The sequence below is a fragment of the Typha angustifolia genome, chromosome 11, assembly GCF_048772165.1.
Source record: "Typha angustifolia cultivar Huaian chromosome 11, ASM4877216v1, whole genome shotgun sequence".
NCBI classification, from domain to species: domain Eukaryota; kingdom Viridiplantae; phylum Streptophyta; class Magnoliopsida; order Poales; family Typhaceae; genus Typha; species Typha angustifolia.
The window spans coordinates 4,236,626-4,256,528 of NC_133249.1; the positions used below are offsets into that span (position 1 = coordinate 4,236,626).

The window sequence follows — 19,903 nt, forward strand, 5'->3', positions numbered from 1 at the left end:
TAAAAGAAAGAGAAGATTACTCTTCGATTTATATTTATCTGTTAATTTAATAAATTTGAGATAAACAAAGAAAAAATTATTATAATACGACTAAGATAAATGCATGTCATACCATGTTACGTGAGGATCACTTTTATCATTATTTTATATCTTAAATAAAATAAGAGGTTAAATATTTTTCTGCTACTCGTATCTGACAGTTTCAAAATAAAACCCTCTTGAATAATAAGTTTGAAGATAATATTTAGATAAATAAGTTTGTTAAAAAGCTTAGTGTGATCAACCTGCACCCCCCAAAGTCAACGGCCGCATAGAAATCTTAATACCTGCAACCAGACACAGGAAATAGACCGTGTCAAGTAAATTGAGTAATGGTTATTATCGAGGCATAGCCCGGTAGCCGCATATTGTAACTGCAGAACGCGTCGCGCCTCGGACCCGAAGCGTTGACTAAATCGCCACGCGTCCACGCGGTGCCGTGAGTAGATCGAGGATTTTGCTTAATGAAAATCTTAATCTCTCGATTTGATCCTTTGACTGGTGTATTACGTGGCAGAGTGAAATAACGTCGGTTACGTTTCAAGCTTCCAAAGATATTTTTTTTTTCACTTTTAGCCCTTGGCATTTACAGTTTACTCCTTTAACTATCCTAAAATACCAATCTGCATCCGTAGTATGGTATGACCAAATGATGTCAGTTGCCACGTAATTCTGTAGCAGTACAATAGGTTCGTACGCACAGCAAAGCATCCACGTCGCTCGTCATCGTCTTACTTGGAATCCGATAAGATTCCAATCCAATCCTTTCGACCTACCCTCCTCCTCGCGCTCGTGAACTGAACGCAAGCATGGCGGGAGCCACCCTACGCCTCCCGAGCCTTCCCGCTCCCGCTGCCATTTCGAAGAATGGTGGGAACGGCGGCGGTGGCGGGAGGAGATCTCGGGTTCTCGTCTTGGGTGGAACTGGACGGGTCGGCGGCTCTACGGCCACCGCGCTCTCCGAGCTCTCCCCCGACCTCCAAATCGTCGTCGCCGGGAGGAATCGGTGAGCTTCTTCTTTGCTGCGTTCTTCTTCCCCTCCTTGGAATTGGAGGAAATCTTTAGAGAATCTTCCGGTTGTTGAGCTTGTTTCGAACGATTCATGTGGTGCTTATGGTACTACTCTAGGCTAGAATTGGAACAGGGCCAATGTGCTGGGAATCGAGAATTTATCTCAAGTAATTCTGCAGAAGGGTGACCACAAAAAAAAAAAAAAAAACCCTATCTTTTGGCATTGGAATGGTGTGTGCTAATGTGCATTGAATGCTTTGGCAGGGAGAGAGGTGCTGCTTTAGTATCTAAGCTTGGAGAAAATTCTGAGTTCATTGAAGTTAACATTGACAATCCAAGCATGTTAGAAGCAGCTCTAAAAGGTGCAAAATGAGTTCCAAATTGTTTGGTAGCTTTAATTTCATATGTTAGAGTCCCCCCCTTTACATGAATCTATGTATTCTTTTTTTAAAATCTCAGATGTGGATCTAGTAGTTCATGCAGCTGGGCCTTTTCAACGCAAGGAGGAGTGCACTGTCCTGGAAGCGGCGCTATCGACAAAGGTGAAAATGTCAGAGTTTTTGTATTCTATATGTAGATTAGGTTCCATGTAGTTGCATTTAACTCCAGTTTAGTTGTTATCTTTTCTCATATTAGGAGTCCTTACAAAGAATTGTTTCCTTTTCCCAAGCAGACAGCATATGTTGATGTTTGTGATGATACAGACTATTCTTTGAGAGCGAAAAATTACCATGAAGAGGCAGTAGCCGCCGGTATTCCAGCTATTACGACCGCTGGAATATATCCTGGAGTGAGCAATAGTATTCCCTTATGAGCCTTCTTTGTTCCACAAATTCTGGGATTAAATAAATGATAGTTCCTACTTATTTTCTGATATGGTATGCTTGTTCCTGTAACAGTTATGGCAGCTGAGCTTGTTCGGTATGTGAAAAGTGAAAATGGTGAACCAGAGAGGCTAAGGTCAATATGTAACTTTTTGACGAGCATTGCGTTCTGTCTTGGACTCTCAAATATTATCTTAATTTCTTGAAAAAGATTTATGATTGTTGTGCCTTCAAGTGTTCATAATCCGTGAAGCAACTACTCATTCATTTCTTGGTCCCACTAATTTATATGTGCTACCTTTCTAATATTTTCTTTTTTCAGATTCTTCTATTACACTGCAGGTTCTGGTGGTGCAGGCCCAACAATATTGGCAACAAGTCTTCTGCTGCTTGGAGAGGATGTTATTGCTTATAATAAAGGTGATTATGCAATTATAAATTTTCCTCCTATGTTTAGAATTTCTTTTAGAGCAGACAGTAGCTCAAATAATCTAATTTTTTAACCAGGAGAAAAGATCAAACTCAAGCCTTACAGTGGAGCACTTAACATTGACTTTGGAAAAGGGGTCAGAAAAAGAGATGTTTACTTGTTGTAAGTAGACTGAGGCATAACTTATTATGATGTATGGATCGTCAACTTTAAGACATAGTTCAGCCCTATGGGTCATTAAGAGGTTCTAAGTAGCTGTTTAACCCTCATAAAATATATCATTCCCTTATCTTTTATGTATGTATTTAACACTACATTGATTAAAACTTGGATAACATATTAATGATTAATTTGACAATAATGGCTTTCATTTGTATTTGTGGTGTATCAGTCTAGTTAAAGCACAAGCATCAATTACATGATCTCTCTGTGTGTCACCTCTGACTTTAGATTTCTAGAAGCATTTCTATTTCTTTGTGTTCCAGAAAGAGCCATTACCAAAAGAATTGAGTGTATTCCTGTTAGATTCTACTATTATTTTGTTATCCTTTTATCCCATCGTAAAGAGTGTTCCGTAAATTATTCTTCTAGATTTGTTTTTCTTCAGCATCAGACTTTAGGGTCATTGAATGCAAACTATGTCTGTGTACTAGCTTGCATGAAAATATAACCAAAGAATGTAAGAGAATTATGTAAAGAAACAGCATCGGTTCTTTCAGCTTCGGAATAATTTCATTTGATCCAATTTTATGACTATTCTTCCCTTTCAGTTGCCATTCTTCACTCGAGAGAGCATTTCATACCTCCTTTTGACTAGGATATATTTTTCAGGAACTTGCCGGAAGTTAGGAGCACTCATGAGATTTTAGGTGTCCCAACTGTTAGCGCTCGATTTGGTACTGCACCCTTCTTTTGGAATTGGGGAATGAAAGCTTTTGCAGATTTTCTTCCTGCTGTATGTTTCTTGGATTCGTAATTTTATTGCATAATTGCTTTGATCCAGTATAATTTCTTCTGTTAGTGTAGATTATGATAGACATACTTCTAGTGGTCATCATTAGTTTTTATATCTTTAAGCACGTTAAAGTGCCTGATCCATATGATTACTGTTAAACCAATTAGTTTCAATTTTCAGGATATTCTAAGAGATAAAGGTAAAGTCCAACAATTGGTTCAACTCATAGACCCTTTGGTGCGAGCAGTTGATGGAATTGCAGGAGAACGTATATCTATAAGGGTAAGTACTTGGTACTTACTGGATATGCATGCAAAATATTTTATTCATACCTTCATAAAATGTGTGTGCTCGTATATTTTTGCATATGAGCTTCCTTTTACTTACAGATATAGTTATTCAATCAAATAGGTTGCTGCTTCTTGTACAGGTAGACTTGGAGTGTTCAAATGGACGAAATACTGTTGGTTTATTCACGCATAAGAGCTTATCTGTGTAAGTTATAACTACTGAAAGAACTATTTCTTTTTTTTCTTTTCATAAGAGGTTTTGTATCTTTATTCTCATCCATGTTATCTTTCATCTTCTCTCTTCCTTATATACATCTATCCTGGAAAAGGAGTTGCTATCGCCTGAATGTTGTTACATATAAATTAGGAATCGTTCTTCAGGTAGATTCTGATTTTGTGTGACATCTGAGTTTCATCTTGAACTATTTATAAGAAGGTTCCTGCAGGAGCCTTTGGATGGCACACAGACCACAGAAGGAGCCGTGAATAAAAATTGGGGAAGGATGAGGGTAAATGCACCATGTTCTACTCTAGAATCTCTTTGGAGGAAGGAGAAAAATTCAAAATGACGTTTACCCTAATTGCTAGGGGCATAACAATCACATAAGGACTACCATAATCACATTTTTAAACAGTATATGCGTAAGGATGCTTGAATAGTTGAATGCACCAACAAAGGACCTGTCTTAAATTTGTTAATAAAGGAGAAGCTATGTGCATTCTTCAACGAGTGTGAAGTTTAAAACTATTGCTTCTTATCTTCATGACTGCTCACAGGTAGGCCTGCTATTGTGATGAAGTTTGGTACTAAAATATTGTTAAATGGTAACTATCAGATCGGTGGGATACTCAACAGCTGCATTTGCTCTAGCACTGCTTGAGGGAAGCACACAACATGGTGTTTGGTTTCCAGAAGAGGTATTTTACATGACAAAAATAAATAATGATATGGCATTCGAGCAGAAATAACTTTTGATCGACAATGCAGCCACAGGGGATTGCAATAGAAGCAAGGAAAGTGCTCCTTGAGCGAGCCGCAAAAGGAACGATAAATTTTGTTATGAACAAGTAAATCCTATACACATCCATACTTTGATCTGTAAACTGATCCTATGATTCGAAGTTGACATTGCTATTGATGTTGTTATCAACAGGCCTCCATGGATGGTTGAAACTAATCCAAAGGAGATTGGATTGGGAATATATGTATGAAAATTACCAAATCATCAAGTCTTTACAATAGCTCACTTCTCAATGAGTTTACAAATGCAACTTTCACATTCTATGGGGCTTCTACCTTTCATGGGATCTGCAAGCTGGAAGATGTACACAACCTCAACCCCATCCCTCTTTTTTTCCTCAAGCATAGAGAGAAAATTAAATTCTGAACCAACAATTCTCTACAAAGTGTAAAGTTTTTCTCCATGGCATTGGTAGTTTCTTGACAAGCTTATTGTTATCTTATTGCTGCATATCATATGAAATGTATTTGCTGGACAACCAGCCATCTTGTATACAGCTTTTTGGCCAAATAATTCAACTCAATGGAAACTCCAGTTGCATTTCACATACTATTTATGGTCCAGTGTAACATTTAAAACTTACACAAATATGTACATAATTGAGCCACACAAAATTTAACTAATTGAGAAAAATGACTTCCGAGTAGATGAAATAAATGCATCAGCTCCAACAAGCTCACTCAACACCATGACAGGAACCCCTTATCAACTGTATTATATCCTTTGGATTGATGATCCATCAAGGTTGTCCAAGAAGTGATGGTCTGTAAAGAGTATGATTATGTGCCATCTCGATCCGTTCACGAGGATCATACATGGATTCATCTCTTAACGTCTGAAGAATTGACTGTGTTGGAAGTTCTCTGCAAACCCAAGTAAACACATTAAGCCAAATGTAAGGCAATCAATTCATACCAGTATTTTAGATAATTATGCAAGCATGGCAAAGAATGAAATGGTGAACTATAACATATATGCATGCCAAAAGGTTTGTTTCAAGATTACTAATAGCTTATCTGAAGATGTTAAAGAGGATAAGTTGTGAACCTTTTGATCAGAATGTTGTAAAGTGTCTTCAGGATGGGGCACAACTCCACTGGAGCAACAGGTTTGTTCGCTTCTGGATGTAATACACTTAAGCTGGTCTGACTCAGGAGTTCATAAAATGCATTGACAGCAGAAACACCCTAAACAAGAATACAATCATTTAACAAATATTTTCTTCAACTACAAATGCATATGGTATTGTAAAACACATCAATATCATTCTTATACTGCTTAAAAATAAAAGCATATTCTAAGATCGAATGGCAGACCTGAATTGTCCCTTTCCCTTTGATGCTATCACCCATATCTAGGCTTAATCCCCCATTGGCTAACATCTGGCCATACCATGAGTTCCGGCCTTTCAACAATGTTACGTATGTATCAGCTAATAACGGTCCTGCTAGTTTTTCTGGCTCTTCCGCCAACAAGTGAGTTATTAATATCATTTCAGAAGTGCAGTGCGCAAAGTACACCGATTTACTAGTTGCACTCTCATTTGTTAAAGCAGCCACCATACCTGAAGAAATACAAGTTGATCAGCAGAAAGCTATTTTAAAAGAAAAGAACTGCTAAATAGATAAATACATCAGAACAATTGCATCAGTAAGTTCACAATTTGGGTACGCAATTGCATTATCTAGAGTTTATGAGCTGTAGGAAAATAAAGTTGCAATTATTCTTTTTCAAACTTCTTGCTACCACGTAGCACAATAAATATTTTAAGTGATGTAGGAAACAGAGTCAGCATGGTAACATGCAGACATATGATACACAGTACAGTTTACATGCATGGGTGACCAGCCCAAGTTATTTTGTACAAAATCTGTAAAAGATCATGAGATACAAGAAAAGAAACTAACAATGGAGAAATCAAGGACTTGAAGAAAATCAATGATATCCTAAACCTCTACAATCCAAAGAATTACATTCTTTTCTTTATAATCTTCCTTTTTGTACTTTTGCCTTCTTCAATATGAATATTTTCATGTTTTGGATCAAGAACACACTAAACTGAATATAATTCTACTGGTCCAATGAGATAGGAACCTATACAGAGCTTTTCATGTTAATCAATTTAATATACAATGTTTATGTTCATCCTTGAAACAATATATACTCTAGAATACCATGTGCCATTCAAGACTTTATTCTCGACATTGTGAGACATTGGAAACATTGTCCAATAGAGTTTCTCTAGACATTCCTGAAACTATAGTTCACCTTAGCATTTCTCCAATCCAATCAGGATATGATAGAGGTGAGTTTTAAGGTGCCATAATGACATTTGTTGCACTCAATACGATGAAAAAGACAGAAAAAGTGCTGAAACATGAGTAATTATCATAAGAAGTTGAGATAACTCATAGTGGTTAATTTCTATAATAATTAAAATTATAGGAAAGAATTCATACTGGCTATTGTTGTGATAAAATTGTACTGAATTATAGTTAAGTTATTGGTTTTTGTTGTTGCCCCTTCTGAACAAATATTACTACATATACATATACGTATATTAATTAAACAACACGAGTATTTTGATCAAAAATAAATTTTAATTGATAACATGTAAAGAAGAAATATCAAGAGATAATAAACCTCCTAAAGAATGTGAGTGTAGAAATATACCAGCACCAATAGCATAGACATTCTTCAAGCCTCCCATAACTTCATGAGTGACAAGATCACTATTATCCCACACTATGAAATGTGGCTGCCTCAAAAATTTAGCAAGAGGTTTCCTCCACTTATCAGCCCCGCAAATTCTAGCATTTGCATACTCCTTGTTGTAAATCTCTGAAGCAATGTTTGGGCCTCCAAGGTAGAGTATGTTCTCAAATGGAACACCAGCTGCACAACAAAATTTCATGCTCAGAAGAAAGCACCAAGAAGAAGAAGCAAAACAACTGCAAGATGTTAAGAGAGGTGAAACAATGGATAGAATGATAGATTGTATGTGATACCAAATAAAATACAAGTGGACATGATGGAGACATGAAAATGAGAAGCTTCATTTATTCGAAAAATTAGAACAAAAGGATGTCCAAAAATCAATAAGCTATTACTTTTATCTTCATTATTCAACCAAAAATTTGATCAATTTATAAGCTAATGATTCAGAACAATTTAGCTAAGAAGCACATGAAAAATTATGGAATCTTCAACCTCCTAGCAAATCAAGATGAAATCCACGGCAATTTGGAACCTAAGCTGCAAATGTCATTACATGACCTTCAGTCGATTATCTACTTCACTTTATTTTGAGACCATCTTGTTGATCTCAAAAATCATATAACTGGTTAAAGCCTTAGATTTAGAGATTGATGATACTAATAAACCCATAGTCAGGCTTGCAGCCTAGAAGATCCAAATATATATATAGCATAATCTCACATTGAGCAGGACATTCTGAAGAATGAGAAGCCTGACGACTGAACACTACAACAAGGTATCATATCAGATAATTAGATACTCGGGATCTAAACGAAATGCATATTAAAAGGAAGCCTTACTTGCACGACTAATCATCTGTGTAGGAGTTATTATACGTGGAATTGGATCCAAGGCTGCCTCTATACCCTTTGCCAGGGATATTATAATTGGATAAGTAATCCGCTCCTTCCAATACCTACTAATTTCCTCAAACACCTCCCTTGTCTCTGTGGATGGCAAGCCATTCACCACGATATCTGCATCCCACACTGCCTCCTGCAAATTAGTCACAACCTTCAGCGGGCAAAGCGGTGTGTCAATCATGTTAAGGCAGAAACCATCCCTCAAGATCTCATCTGCATACAGAATGCGATCCCCGAGCCTCGCTTCTACATACTTTAAGTAGGCACACCGCCGGATCAAGCGCCTCAGGACATCCTCCCTTGAATTGATCACTTCAAAGAGATGCTCCGCCGTTGACCTATCAACAGATCTCCCTGGTCGCCTCCAAATCCTTATTTGCACCTTTTCACGATAATGGCCATAGGCATCCTGCAAAAGGGCAGCAAAAACACTGCCCCAAGCACCAGCACCGACACCAACAATCTTCAGCAGATCACCTTCGGATTTTCCAAGAAGGCGTCGAAGCTCATCGAGCTTTTCCTCCACGCCATTGGAGAGGTGACGAGAAGTCCCGTTAGCATGAGGTAAACTGTTAACTCCTTCAACGTTGTCAGTCATCTTTTCTCAAGCAGAACACCACAAAGGATCCGACGGCTTCCAGGATACCAACAAGAAATAGGAAAAGAACCCTCCTTTAGAATAATCTAGTTCTCAGATCAACACTTCTGCCTAATACCAACACAAAAACACTCAAAAACCAGATCGCAGGGATCAAACAATCCACCACGAACTTATAAAACCACCAAAAGGTTGGATTTTGACAATTGGGTCACTCTTAATTATGGGTCAATCCCAACAACCATAAGTCTTTTTCCAAAGAACAATCACACAAGAACCTAATAGCATTCTCTCACAGACTTCCGCTCAAAACTCAAAACTCAAAACTCAAAACGCCTAGCTAAATGCAAAGAACTCTCACCAACTCCCGCGTCGGAAAGTCCAAAGCTGTGGCCGACCTAATTCTCCTTCCTCATGACCTTTTCCCACCCAAGTCTTTATCCAAAAAATAATGAAGAAAACTCGAATCGTAAGCGGAACAACACTATTGAGGTAGGTGAATTGAGGACTCCGTCGACGCCGCCGTCCAATCATGGAAAGGGAGTGTTTTCATTTGAGTTTGGCTCTGGAGAAAGATCTACCGATGGATAGATTTCGTAACGTGTAAAAAGCTTTTACCTTTGGTAACACTCTCTACTTGTATTCCTCGTTTCTAGCAAAAGATCAAACCTTGTTGAGGGTCAAACAAGGATCGAACCATAAAAGGAGTCCTTTTTTTTTGGACAAAAATAGCCCAGTCTCAAACTTCTTCTTAGCGAAGTGGATCACCCCCCAAAGTTAATACTAAGGGATATGTTTCATCTGAGAAACACTGATAAGATTAATATTTTACTTTTAGTTTTAGATAAAAATATTAACAAGTTATATATATATATATATATATAGGTTAATAAATTAAAATACTAATAGTATCAACGGTTAATATAAATTAAATGCTTTACTTATTAATTGTTTATCTAGAATTATTTAGATGAAATACAAATAGATTAAACTAAGTCTGTTTTATTTGGTTGGTATGCATAAAATGCTAATCAGATCAATGGAAAAAGACTGAACTTATTAATATTTTATTTTCTTAGATAAAATGTTGATAAATTTAGTGTTTTACTTACGGCTACAGCGAAAGATGACTAATTTAGTAAAAACTCGCCCGTAAAGACCCAAATCCAAATGGATAGGAATTACCATCTTCATGAAAATAACATAAAAACTATATATTATTTGAAACATGAAAAGGAAGTTAAGTTATATATTCTTCTCTAAAAACTTAGCCTCCTTTTACTTTAAGAATAATTTTTTCTTATTCCAGAATATAATTTTTTATTTTAGAATAACAGCTCAACATCGTAATAATTACATTCTATCGATTTATTTTATATTAAATCAAAGAACATTCACAATAATTTTATTTTGAAATAAAACACATTTTTTCTATCCATTTTCTCCACTTTATATCACATCAAATTAATTATTACACTATTATTTTAAAATATAATAAATATAAAATTAATTATTCTTAAAATAAAGACTTTATTTTAAAAATAAGAGAGAGTAAATTGGCCTGAGTAAACAAGGCCTAATAACAAAGTTCAAATGTTGACCATGTTTTTTATAATTAGGAGAAATATTTTATATAATTATGAGAAAAATCAATGCCATTCTATTTTCATTGGCATAGGTGAAAGAAATAACCCCTATAGTTAGTCTATATTTTTTAATTTTCTTTTGAATAAATAGTCATAGATAGGAGTGAAAATAAGATTCAATAAAATCTGATCACATTATGCATCAAAGTTTTGTTAAATATGAGTCGAGATTTTCGTATGTGTCTCCATATATGAATTTCTATATGATAATTAACATAGAAATATGTTTATTCCAACTTGCCCGACCCATTTTTTTTATTTATTTATGAGTTTGGTTAAAAACTTTTATTCTATTACATCGAATATGGTTTAAATTATGAGACTTGATCTATATCACCGTATAAACTAGTAAATATATATTTAAACTCGTAAATTATTATTATAGATATTATATAAGCTAATAAATATGCACTTAGGCTCATAAATATATATTTAAACTCGTAAATTGTTATTATAGACATCATATAAGTCAGTAGAAATACACTTATGGAGCTTCAAAACACCAAATTTAGAGCCCGGTGGAGTTCCAATTGGGCTTCAAGAGTTCCACATTTGAAGCCCCATCTAAAATTTGGAGCGTAGCTCAAATGCTATTTAACTTTTAAAAATACCAAATTTGCCATATAAAAAGTTAATCCAAAAATTTAAATTTCATCCGTATCATTTATTAAATATCTAGTTAGTTAAACCGAATATATAATTAGTTTTACTGAATATATAATTAGTTCTCATCGAGATCTTTAAAATGAGTATAATATTAAATTATTTAAGTTATTTTAAATTGTTTTAATTTTATTTTGTGTAATATAATTTCGTTGTATTTAATTAAAAAAATAGTAATTTAAAATTATTTATGAAATTATTAAATATTAGTTTTATTATAAAAATATCGTCCAGAGTTTTCTAACCATATATTTTTATTAAAACATAATAACATTAAGAAGACTTATTAAATAATTTAAAATATAATATATATATTATATTAATTAAATAATAAATATAGAGCAGTGTGCATTAGAGTGCAACAGGCTTTTGGCTCATTGGGCTTTAAATTTAGAGCTCTCTTTTTAAAGATGCTCTTAAACTTGAAAGTTATTATTATAAATATCTGATAAATATTCACTTAGGTTTATAAATTATTATTATAGATATAATATAAGTCAACAAATATATACTTAAGCACTATTATAAATATTATATAAACCAATAAATATACACTTAAGTCCTCGTATGCATATTATGATATTATAATATTCGTATGTTATAATATTAATAATATATAAATATTATAATATTATTTATAAGTTATAATACACCATATAATATTTGTATTACAATAATAACCACCCTAACAATAAAAATGTATTTTTATCCATTAAATTTATATATCATTTATTTCCCTCCAAAATTACTAAATTATTTTTAAGTTTTTTACATCACGTCGTAAATAATAAATATACTATTACCCTAGTTCAGATCTAATCATCCAATTAACTTAGTCTGGTTCAAGTTACTTAAATCAAATCAATACTTAAAAACGAGATCAACCAATCTAGTTCTGATAGATGTGTAGAACTGCGAATCCTCCACCACTTTCCAAATCCAATCAAAATCACATCTCCCAACCCCACCTCTCTCATCTCTCCTTTCCAAGATTCTGTTCCCTTGTAAGAGGTCAGAATTAAAAAGAGAGGCAGAGAAAACTCCTCCATTTTGGTCTTCTTGCTGATATATTGCCTACCTCTGAGCGCCGCTACTCAATGATTTCGTCTGCAAGGTCTCGTTTTGATGCTTGATTTCAATTGTTGAGGACGAATCCCCATCTGGGTACTTATCCAATCTGGAAGAAAAGCTTGATCCTTTCGTTCCTATTGATGTGTTATGAGATTTGGGTGCAGCTCTTTTATGATCTTAGTGGGCCTATCTGGCGTTTGTTTAATTTCCGTTGATGTTATACCACTAATCCGATATATCTGATGTATAGTTCTCTCTGATTTTAAGGGAAAAAAGTAATTTTCTTTCTTTCCTTTTTTGTGCTTCTTGGCCGATTTCTTTTGTTCTGCTGTATGTGTTTTCCTGAATAATCTATGGTTTTGTTAAGCTGTTCATCACACTTGGGTTCATGGATTGCTGAGATATTTCATCTCTTTGCTCATCAGCTAAACTATAATTGTTTCATCAATTCGATGAAAAAAAAGAAGGTTGCTTGAAATACTTGTTGGGGAATTTAGTTCACCCTGCTCTTGAGCTGTGCATGCGGTAGCGATGGATGACGGAGAGATTGATCTTTCAAGGCATCTTCTCTTGCCGAATCCGGAGATGACAAGCAGTTTTGAGGAATTTTTGAGGAATACTAAAACTTGCACCCATACCCACACATGCAACCCCCCTGGACCTGCAGCTACTACTCATACTCACACATGCTACCACACTCACACCCAAGTATTCTCCACGGATGAAGGAGAGAGGAGTGGAGAAGAAGAGCAGAAGAAGTTTCGGAAGCCACTAGGGAATAGAGAGGCTGTCCGCAAGTATCGGGAGAAGAAGAAGGCACATGCAGCTTATTTGGAGGAGGAAGTTAAAAAATTGCGCCTTGTGAATCAACAGCTTCTGAGGAGATTGCAGGGGCAAGCGGCGCTTGAGGCTGAGGTTCATAGATTGAGAAGCCTTCTGTTAGATGTCCGAGGTAAGATTGATGCTGAATTAAGTGGATTCCTGTTCAAGAAGCAATGTGATGGATCTGATTTAAGGTGCAATGACACTGCACAATGCTTTCCAAGGAACTCAGACATTGTTGGTTGGGAAGGGAGTTGTGGACCTGCGGTGGTCGATTGCCAGATCAATCGAAATTTGGACATGGCGCAGAACTTGGAGATTGCTGAAGTGGTGAACTCTATGGATGCTGTAGAGAGCATAGTCTCATCAGCTTCAAAAGCCATGTGAAATGAGCTTCTTGATTGGCGAGGTCTGAACTCTTCAATATCTTGTTAGCTTCTTGTTTCATAACAATAGTTAGCAATAACATCAGGAATGAAGATTTTAGTCAATAGATGTAGATGAAGATGGTAAACCTAGTATAAGAATGTTTCTTAGCAAAGTGTATGCTTCATGTTGATGTAAGTCGATCGCATGTCTCTTTTCTGGAATGATGTACAAATAACCCAGATGACACATTGTGCTTATGCTGTTTCACATTTCATGGTATAAAATGTGACTTCTGTTTTTTGTGAAGTCCTAGAAATCTTTTCTAAGAATGGAAAACCTTCTCACTACATTTTCTTGGTTGGCGTTAATACCGTTAACTATCATAATACCAAATAGTGGAACTAGTTTTATGTATTTCAATCATTGCATGGTTATGGTTTGATATCGGAGGAGTGCTGAAGTGCAATCATTTTTTTTGGTAATTATAGCATAAAATTAGACTATCATACCATTTTTCATTGTTGACTCTCCAAGCATCCAATCAGCATAAGCTGACAACATTTAAGGGAGTATTTTTGTTACTTTGATACCTTAACATAGAACTGAATTATATTTTATTTTCCGTGTCAGGAGAAAACAGCATCTAAGTGGAACCTATTCAGAAATAAAATTTGCTGATGAATTTTGTGAAATCCCCTTTGGTGTTGTTGTATTGATGATATTGCGCTGAATAGTAGCCTTGAATTCTCTGAACTTTAATTCTAAGTGGTTTTTGAGCTTTATAATCCTATCAAGGTTGACTGTTAGCAGATGGTCACAATGGGAGTGATTCTTGAATGCATCAAAATTTCCCTTTCCAGGGTTAGATAAGTTTAAATGGATACAAATCCTAATGAATGAAAGCACTGAGGTTCATTGGAAGAATGGAGTGCTTATATTAACTTGGGTATCAAATTCTTTGGACATTACAATATGCTATTAAGCTCATGGAAAGAGTAGGACCAATTCCCTGCTGGATTTTAGATTGTCTGTTCCAGTTAATAATAATTCAAGCCATCTTAATTGGGGTATAATCCCAAAAAGAAATAAAAGAACATAGTAATAGTAACTCAAGTCTATCTACCACAATTGTATGCTTGCCTCGCATTTACACCAGACATGAACAGGATTTTGTAAGTACAGTTAACTAGACAAACACAAGGACAAGGACCAAAAACAATTGCATTGTCCTCAAAGCAGCTGTCTACAATCGAGAGCTCAAATGTTTTCTTGCAAGTACAACACTAGTTGGAAGGAGGAAGTGTGTTGATATAGTCACATTTAGGTGAATTATCTCTGAAGATAAGAAGTTTAGTTTCCCTGGATCAGATGATGTTCATAATAAACAAAATTTATAGTTGTACATTGTTTTACAAATGTTGTGCCCTCCAGTCCACTGCAAAACTCTCATCATCATCCTCTTCGTCACTTGAAGACTCATCACTGGACTCCTTGGTCATGAATGCCGGTTTCTGCTTTGCTCTGGCAATACGTGCGGTCTTTACCTCCACAAGCTTCTGCTTCACCATGTCCACTTTCTCCCTGTACTCCCTGTTTATTGTGAAAGAACAAAGGTCAAATAACTGAAAGGGTCATAAGAACAAAACTGAACATATCCTTTCGGTATTTGATTTGCATTGGCACAGTAAAGTTCACCTTTGTTCTAAAGTCAGAAACTCCTCCCTCTCCTCAGCAGCATCAATCTGCAGTAACGAGAATACATTAATCAGTTCAGTATGTAATCAAAATATTTTATATAAAAAAAATGTTTAAGAACATCAAGCAGTTTAATTGGACCTCTTCTTCTTCCAGGCGATCATCAACTTCCTTCAAGTCATCCTGAATTTCATTCTCAAATTCTTTGTACGCATCACTGCACAAAATTTTGCCAAGAAGCCTTGTCACTCATATACTAGATTGCCAGAAAGTGAAATTTAGCTGTACAATCATCAATGACTCTAAGTTACCTTCAAAATTGCCTAACTAATGGGGCCATCCTCAAGTACTTTAAGATGTATACTGATCTGATTAAAAATAATAATCTAGAGATAGCGTCATCACATGACACCATAAGTAATGCAGTGAGCAATGCGGCATGTGATTGAGTGGTTTTCCACTGCAGGGCACTTTCTAACATTCTGGAACAAAAGAGTATGTTTAACATAAATAAAGTAAATTAGATTCAAAGTTGAACTCACACTACAGAACAAAATTCCATGAATTGTTTTGTTTCCCTATCATCCAGGAATCATTGACAGTAAATGTTGACAATAGCAACACACATGCAGCTGCTATCAAACTATTCAACTAGAACCATGCATTTAATGTTACCCTTCTCTGCTAAAAGATGTGGTAAAAGAAATCCGTCAACAGAACATAGTTCTAAAGAAAACTTACGGTCATTATCACTCTTAGTTATATTGAGATGATTTCATAATATGAAGAAATTTTAGGAATCCGAGCATTAATTCTGCCATAAAAGTGAAGATATTCTAAACACTACAGAGTGTTCCCTAAGCACAAATACATCAGGCAGCCTATAAATCATGGAAAAAAAATGCTAAGATTCGATGGAACAATTAGACAAGATGGTCCTATATATTTGAACTCTAATATGGTTACATTTGTTAAGAATGTATTAATTCTATTAGTATCTCAAGGCACAGGAGGACAGCAGAAGTTCAAAGGAATGAAAGCATATGAAGTTAAGATGCTACATGTTGTAAGCTTACTTGACATCAACTTTTACAAGTTTGATTCCACGAGCACGGAGGTCTGCATCTTTGTTATCGAAAAATCCTTCTGGCAATGCACCTTTAGCTTGCTTAGATTCAAAGGAACTTGTTCCATATGCTTGATTCATCTGGTTAGACTGCATCATATCACTCTTTTCCTGGCTATCAAAGAAGCCGTCTGGAAGAGTCTTCTTTACCTGCTTGACTTCAGAATTATCAATGTGTCCTGGTGTTCGACTTGGTTGTCCTGCTGTCTGATTTTCACTTTTTTCTTTATTATTAAAGCTATGCGGAAGAGATCCCGCAACCTGCTTGACATCTGTCCCAACAATTGTTCTTGAGGCTTGTCCTAGCTTGGTGGAGGTTGTATCTCTCAACCTATTCTTGGTCTCTATTGGATAAGTATCAGCCAGCTCATTTGCCTCCTTCACTGTATCTGGGACATCCAACTGAGCAGATGGAGATATTTCTAGTCCCCCATTTTGATGATCCAAAAAATTAGACTCAATTTGTGAGCTAACATGATGGATCTTTTCTTCAGAACCAACATCTACACAGCAATACTTTTATCAGTTTGTCAGCTAAAACTTGCGCAAAATGAGGATTCAAGTTAATCTAAGATAGCCACAGTGATTATTATTATTATAATATGCAATGAAACAATAAAGCATGTGTATGAAAATTAATTCTCAAATTGACTAACCCAGTACTGCATAACCTGTCAACTATTGTGGATATTGTTGATTATTGTCAAATTATTTGAGCACTATATATCATGACCATCAAGTCAGCAAGTTAATTTCCAGGTAACTGTCCAGGTAGGATCTTCTGAAAAGATGTGAAGGCAAGAAGTCAAGTGGTACTTTTCAATCCAAAAGATAATTTTTAAGTAATTGACAGTGAGATAAACTAGCTACGAAGCAGAAAGCCATAAAGATTTTGGACTTCAAATTATTAAACCTCTGCACACAAGTATGTTCAACCAATTAATGGATGGAAACTTCTTTTCCATCCTAAGGTATCTACAATATTCATATTCAGCATATCGTGTAACAGAATTCAGACTGACCATTAAAGCAAAGATAATTTACCATTCTTTTGTCTTTTTGTCTCTTTCTTATCAAAGAAATCTGCAGGGAGTGTGGAAGATGGTCTCGTCTTGTGCACTTCAGGTGGCTGGTCCAGATTTACATTATTGCGACGAGTCGTTCCACCTGCAGCAGCTCTTAGATTCTCAATGGCCTGTCAAAAGAATATTTTGTCAAAATACTAACGGATAAGCACATGTCCCTCAATAGGTGCATGCCCAATTGACAAAGGTCGGCACAGGTCAGAAAAAACTCCCATTAGGAACTAAATCAAGAAAGATTGACAGGACATATCAGATAAGAGGAGTAGGTTATGAAGGGAGGATTATAGACTTTATAGTAATTTAACAGTACCACTTGATGAGAATGGGAATACATTACCCAATGAAACTGGGGATCCACCTCAGCTTTCTATCTTATTGCTGAGGATGAAGTGAGTGACAAATCTAGAGGCTTGCAATGCAGAAAATAGAAATATTGGACGCTCTTAACATGTTTTACCAACATTATTTTGTGTTGGGTTAGCATAGAGACCACGAGGGGCAGATCAAGGTGATGTGAATTTGGATGCTTACTATGAGAACCTTATGGTAAAACTGGGTGCAGCTGCACAAGCAAGCCAAGTATCCGGAGAATGAGAGAGTGATACTGATCTTGAGTGTCTAAGTAATATCACCAAACTTTCTTCCCTATGGCATAGTGTTAGACTCCGCTAGAGAACTCCCCTACGCCACTCAGGATGAAAAACCAGGAGTCAAGACCTTGCTCAATTGATTCTAATAGAAGGGCTTATGAGAGATAGAGGGTGAAAAAGCTAGCTGCAAATGATGCCTTGAGATGAGGGAAGGCCTATACTCCATTCCAAGAGGAATAATTTGATACTGACTACTGATGCTTGCGCCTTGCCACCATGTCATCATCATCTCCACTTATGTAGCAGCATGGCATCCATCCCAACAGGAAGAACGAATAGTTCAATAATCTAGTTGTGTTCATATCTGATATGGCACTAATCATATATTTTATGCAATGGAACTTTCCTTATGTACTTGATTTTACAAAATAAAAACAAAAACTTAAAGATGGCTTGACCACTTCTGAGATGCATTTGGGAGTCCAAAGTTAGTCAAATTGCTGATCGCCTTTTGAGTCACTTAAATTTCTTATTAGCTCAAGAAGTCTAAGAACTGTCAATGGATCACCATTCAGGACAATTACAAAAGCACATGTGACCTTAAGACATTGAGAATACAAACTTCTACAAATACTTCTAAAGTATGAGATGAGTAAGAAACTTAAGAAAACAGATTGGTATGTTAGAATTATGATAGTTCCTTTAACATGAACACTTTCAAAGTATCAAACTTTCAATTGTAATCCAATTTACAAATATAACACAGCCAATATGTTAGACAAATGTACATGACATAACTTTCCACATAGAAAATCGACACCAACAAATTATTCTCAAATCTCAACTGTATGACATAAACTTATTAAGCTAGTCTTCTATAGAAAGGTAGAATGATTGAGCATTTTAAGAATCTGAAAGGAAATTACCTAAGAAAAAGATTACCTCATGATGTTTTCGTGAGGCCTGGTGTGCAGGCCAAAGCGATTCAGATTTCAAAGTAACATTGCAGACTCTGCAAGTAGGTTGATCATTTTCGTTGTACCTATGTGAAGACAAATTTAGTCAAACCATACCTTTCATCCCATTTAACAATAACCATAAGCATAGAATCACAAAATGATTTTATACCTCATTGCAAGAATTAGATGGAAAAGTCCATATATTGCTAGGTCATTAATCATGCCGAACAAGATCTAGTTTAGAGGTTCTATTTATTTCCACCAAAGAAAGGGACTCTGCCATCTAGTGACCAATTTTTTACATACATATTTCATTGTTGCATCAATTGATACATGATCTTGACTTCATATGCATGAACTATCAAGAAAAAGAAAAGAAGCAAGGGTAATTCGTTGGTTCATCAGCGGAAGCTTATGCAAACAAGAACAACCTCCAAAGATCATGGGCCAGTCCGTCGGAAAATGGATAAGGCAACAGTTCACAGCTAAGAAATGCAACAACTAGTAAAGCAAAATTATGCAGAATTACAGAAAATGCAATAATAAAATCCCCAAAACAAACGCTTTGACATCATTTCCATCATAAATTTATGCCTTAGGCTTTAGTTTCAAAATTAAGCAATCTAAAGTACAAGTTTAAGTCTGACTGACTCGTTCTATTTCAGTTTAGAAATTGGAACAATTGCGAATGAACAAATACTGCATAGAATCAGTAAGGGGGAGAATCCGACTACCTAACAAGAGGCGAATCGATGCGCTTCTCCCGCTTCTGCGCGGATTCTCTCAGTTTCGCGCGGAACAACGCCTTCCTCTGATCCATCGATCCGTTTCTTTAGAACGCACTGATTCAACCTTGGGATCAAGGAACCGACATAGACATCGCAATCCAAGGACTAAACAAATATGCCGATTAGAGAATCCAATATGGGGATTCAGCAAAACCCTAATCGCCAACGGGAAGAGTATGACAGAGAGATAGATTTCCCTCTACTTATTTTTCCCGAGAGCTTGTATTTGCTCGGGCAATTTTCAAATAACGCCCAACATTTTCATCATTTTCCTACTAACACCCTGTCTTTCTCGGATTT

General features: G+C 35.8%; 4 protein-coding genes across 6 annotated transcripts; 2 read left to right on the forward strand and 2 right to left on the reverse strand.

Annotated features, from left to right (window-relative positions):
- The first annotated feature begins 780 nt into the window (after window positions 1-780).
- LOC140770006 (uncharacterized) lies at window positions 781-5,089 on the forward strand. 2 transcript variants are annotated; one of them, XM_073110949.1, is made up of 13 exons: window positions 783-1,045; window positions 1,315-1,412; window positions 1,510-1,592; window positions 1,724-1,850; window positions 1,950-2,010; window positions 2,197-2,294; window positions 2,382-2,466; window positions 3,136-3,259; window positions 3,440-3,541; window positions 3,690-3,754; window positions 4,386-4,467; window positions 4,538-4,617; window positions 4,704-5,089. In XM_073110949.1, the coding sequence occupies exons 1-13, from the start codon at window positions 849-851 to the stop codon at window positions 4,759-4,761; spliced, it is 1,260 nt and encodes a 419-aa protein (XP_072967050.1). In that variant the 5' UTR covers window positions 783-848; the 3' UTR covers window positions 4,762-5,089. The 2 variants fall into 2 exon arrangements, with proteins under 2 accessions (XP_072967051.1, XP_072967050.1); XM_073110950.1 differs by lacking the exons at window positions 4,538-4,617; window positions 4,704-5,089 and having other exon boundaries at window positions 781-1,045; window positions 4,327-4,467.
- Window positions 5,085-9,374, reverse strand: LOC140770005 (probable glycerol-3-phosphate dehydrogenase [NAD(+)] 1, cytosolic). Its single transcript, XM_073110947.1, has 5 exons — window positions 8,129-9,374; window positions 7,245-7,466; window positions 5,888-6,135; window positions 5,619-5,758; window positions 5,085-5,434 (listed from the first exon to the last, which is right to left on the reverse strand). Exons 1-5 carry the CDS (start codon window positions 8,787-8,789, stop codon window positions 5,311-5,313), a joined length of 1,395 nt encoding a protein of 464 aa, XP_072967048.1. The 5' UTR covers window positions 8,790-9,374; the 3' UTR covers window positions 5,085-5,310.
- Window positions 9,375-12,010: 2,636 nt separating this feature from the next.
- LOC140770176 (basic leucine zipper 23-like) lies at window positions 12,011-13,666 on the forward strand. 2 transcript variants are annotated; one of them, XM_073111222.1, is made up of 2 exons: window positions 12,011-12,212; window positions 12,595-13,666. In XM_073111222.1, exon 2 carries the CDS (start codon window positions 12,701-12,703, stop codon window positions 13,376-13,378), a length of 678 nt encoding a protein of 225 aa, XP_072967323.1. In that variant the 5' UTR covers window positions 12,011-12,212; window positions 12,595-12,700; the 3' UTR covers window positions 13,379-13,666. The 2 variants fall into 2 exon arrangements, with proteins under 2 accessions (XP_072967323.1, XP_072967322.1); XM_073111221.1 differs by having other exon boundaries at window positions 12,012-12,262.
- An 897-nt stretch (window positions 13,667-14,563) lies between these two features.
- Window positions 14,564-19,809, reverse strand: LOC140771328 (protein ABA AND ROS SENSITIVE 1). Its single transcript, XM_073112817.1, has 7 exons — window positions 19,550-19,809; window positions 18,799-18,898; window positions 17,226-17,376; window positions 16,132-16,684; window positions 15,197-15,272; window positions 15,056-15,102; window positions 14,564-14,950 (listed from the first exon to the last, which is right to left on the reverse strand). The coding sequence occupies exons 1-7, from the start codon at window positions 19,633-19,635 to the stop codon at window positions 14,770-14,772; spliced, it is 1,194 nt and encodes a 397-aa protein (XP_072968918.1). The 5' UTR covers window positions 19,636-19,809; the 3' UTR covers window positions 14,564-14,769.
- Window positions 19,810-19,903: the final 94 nt, after the last annotated feature.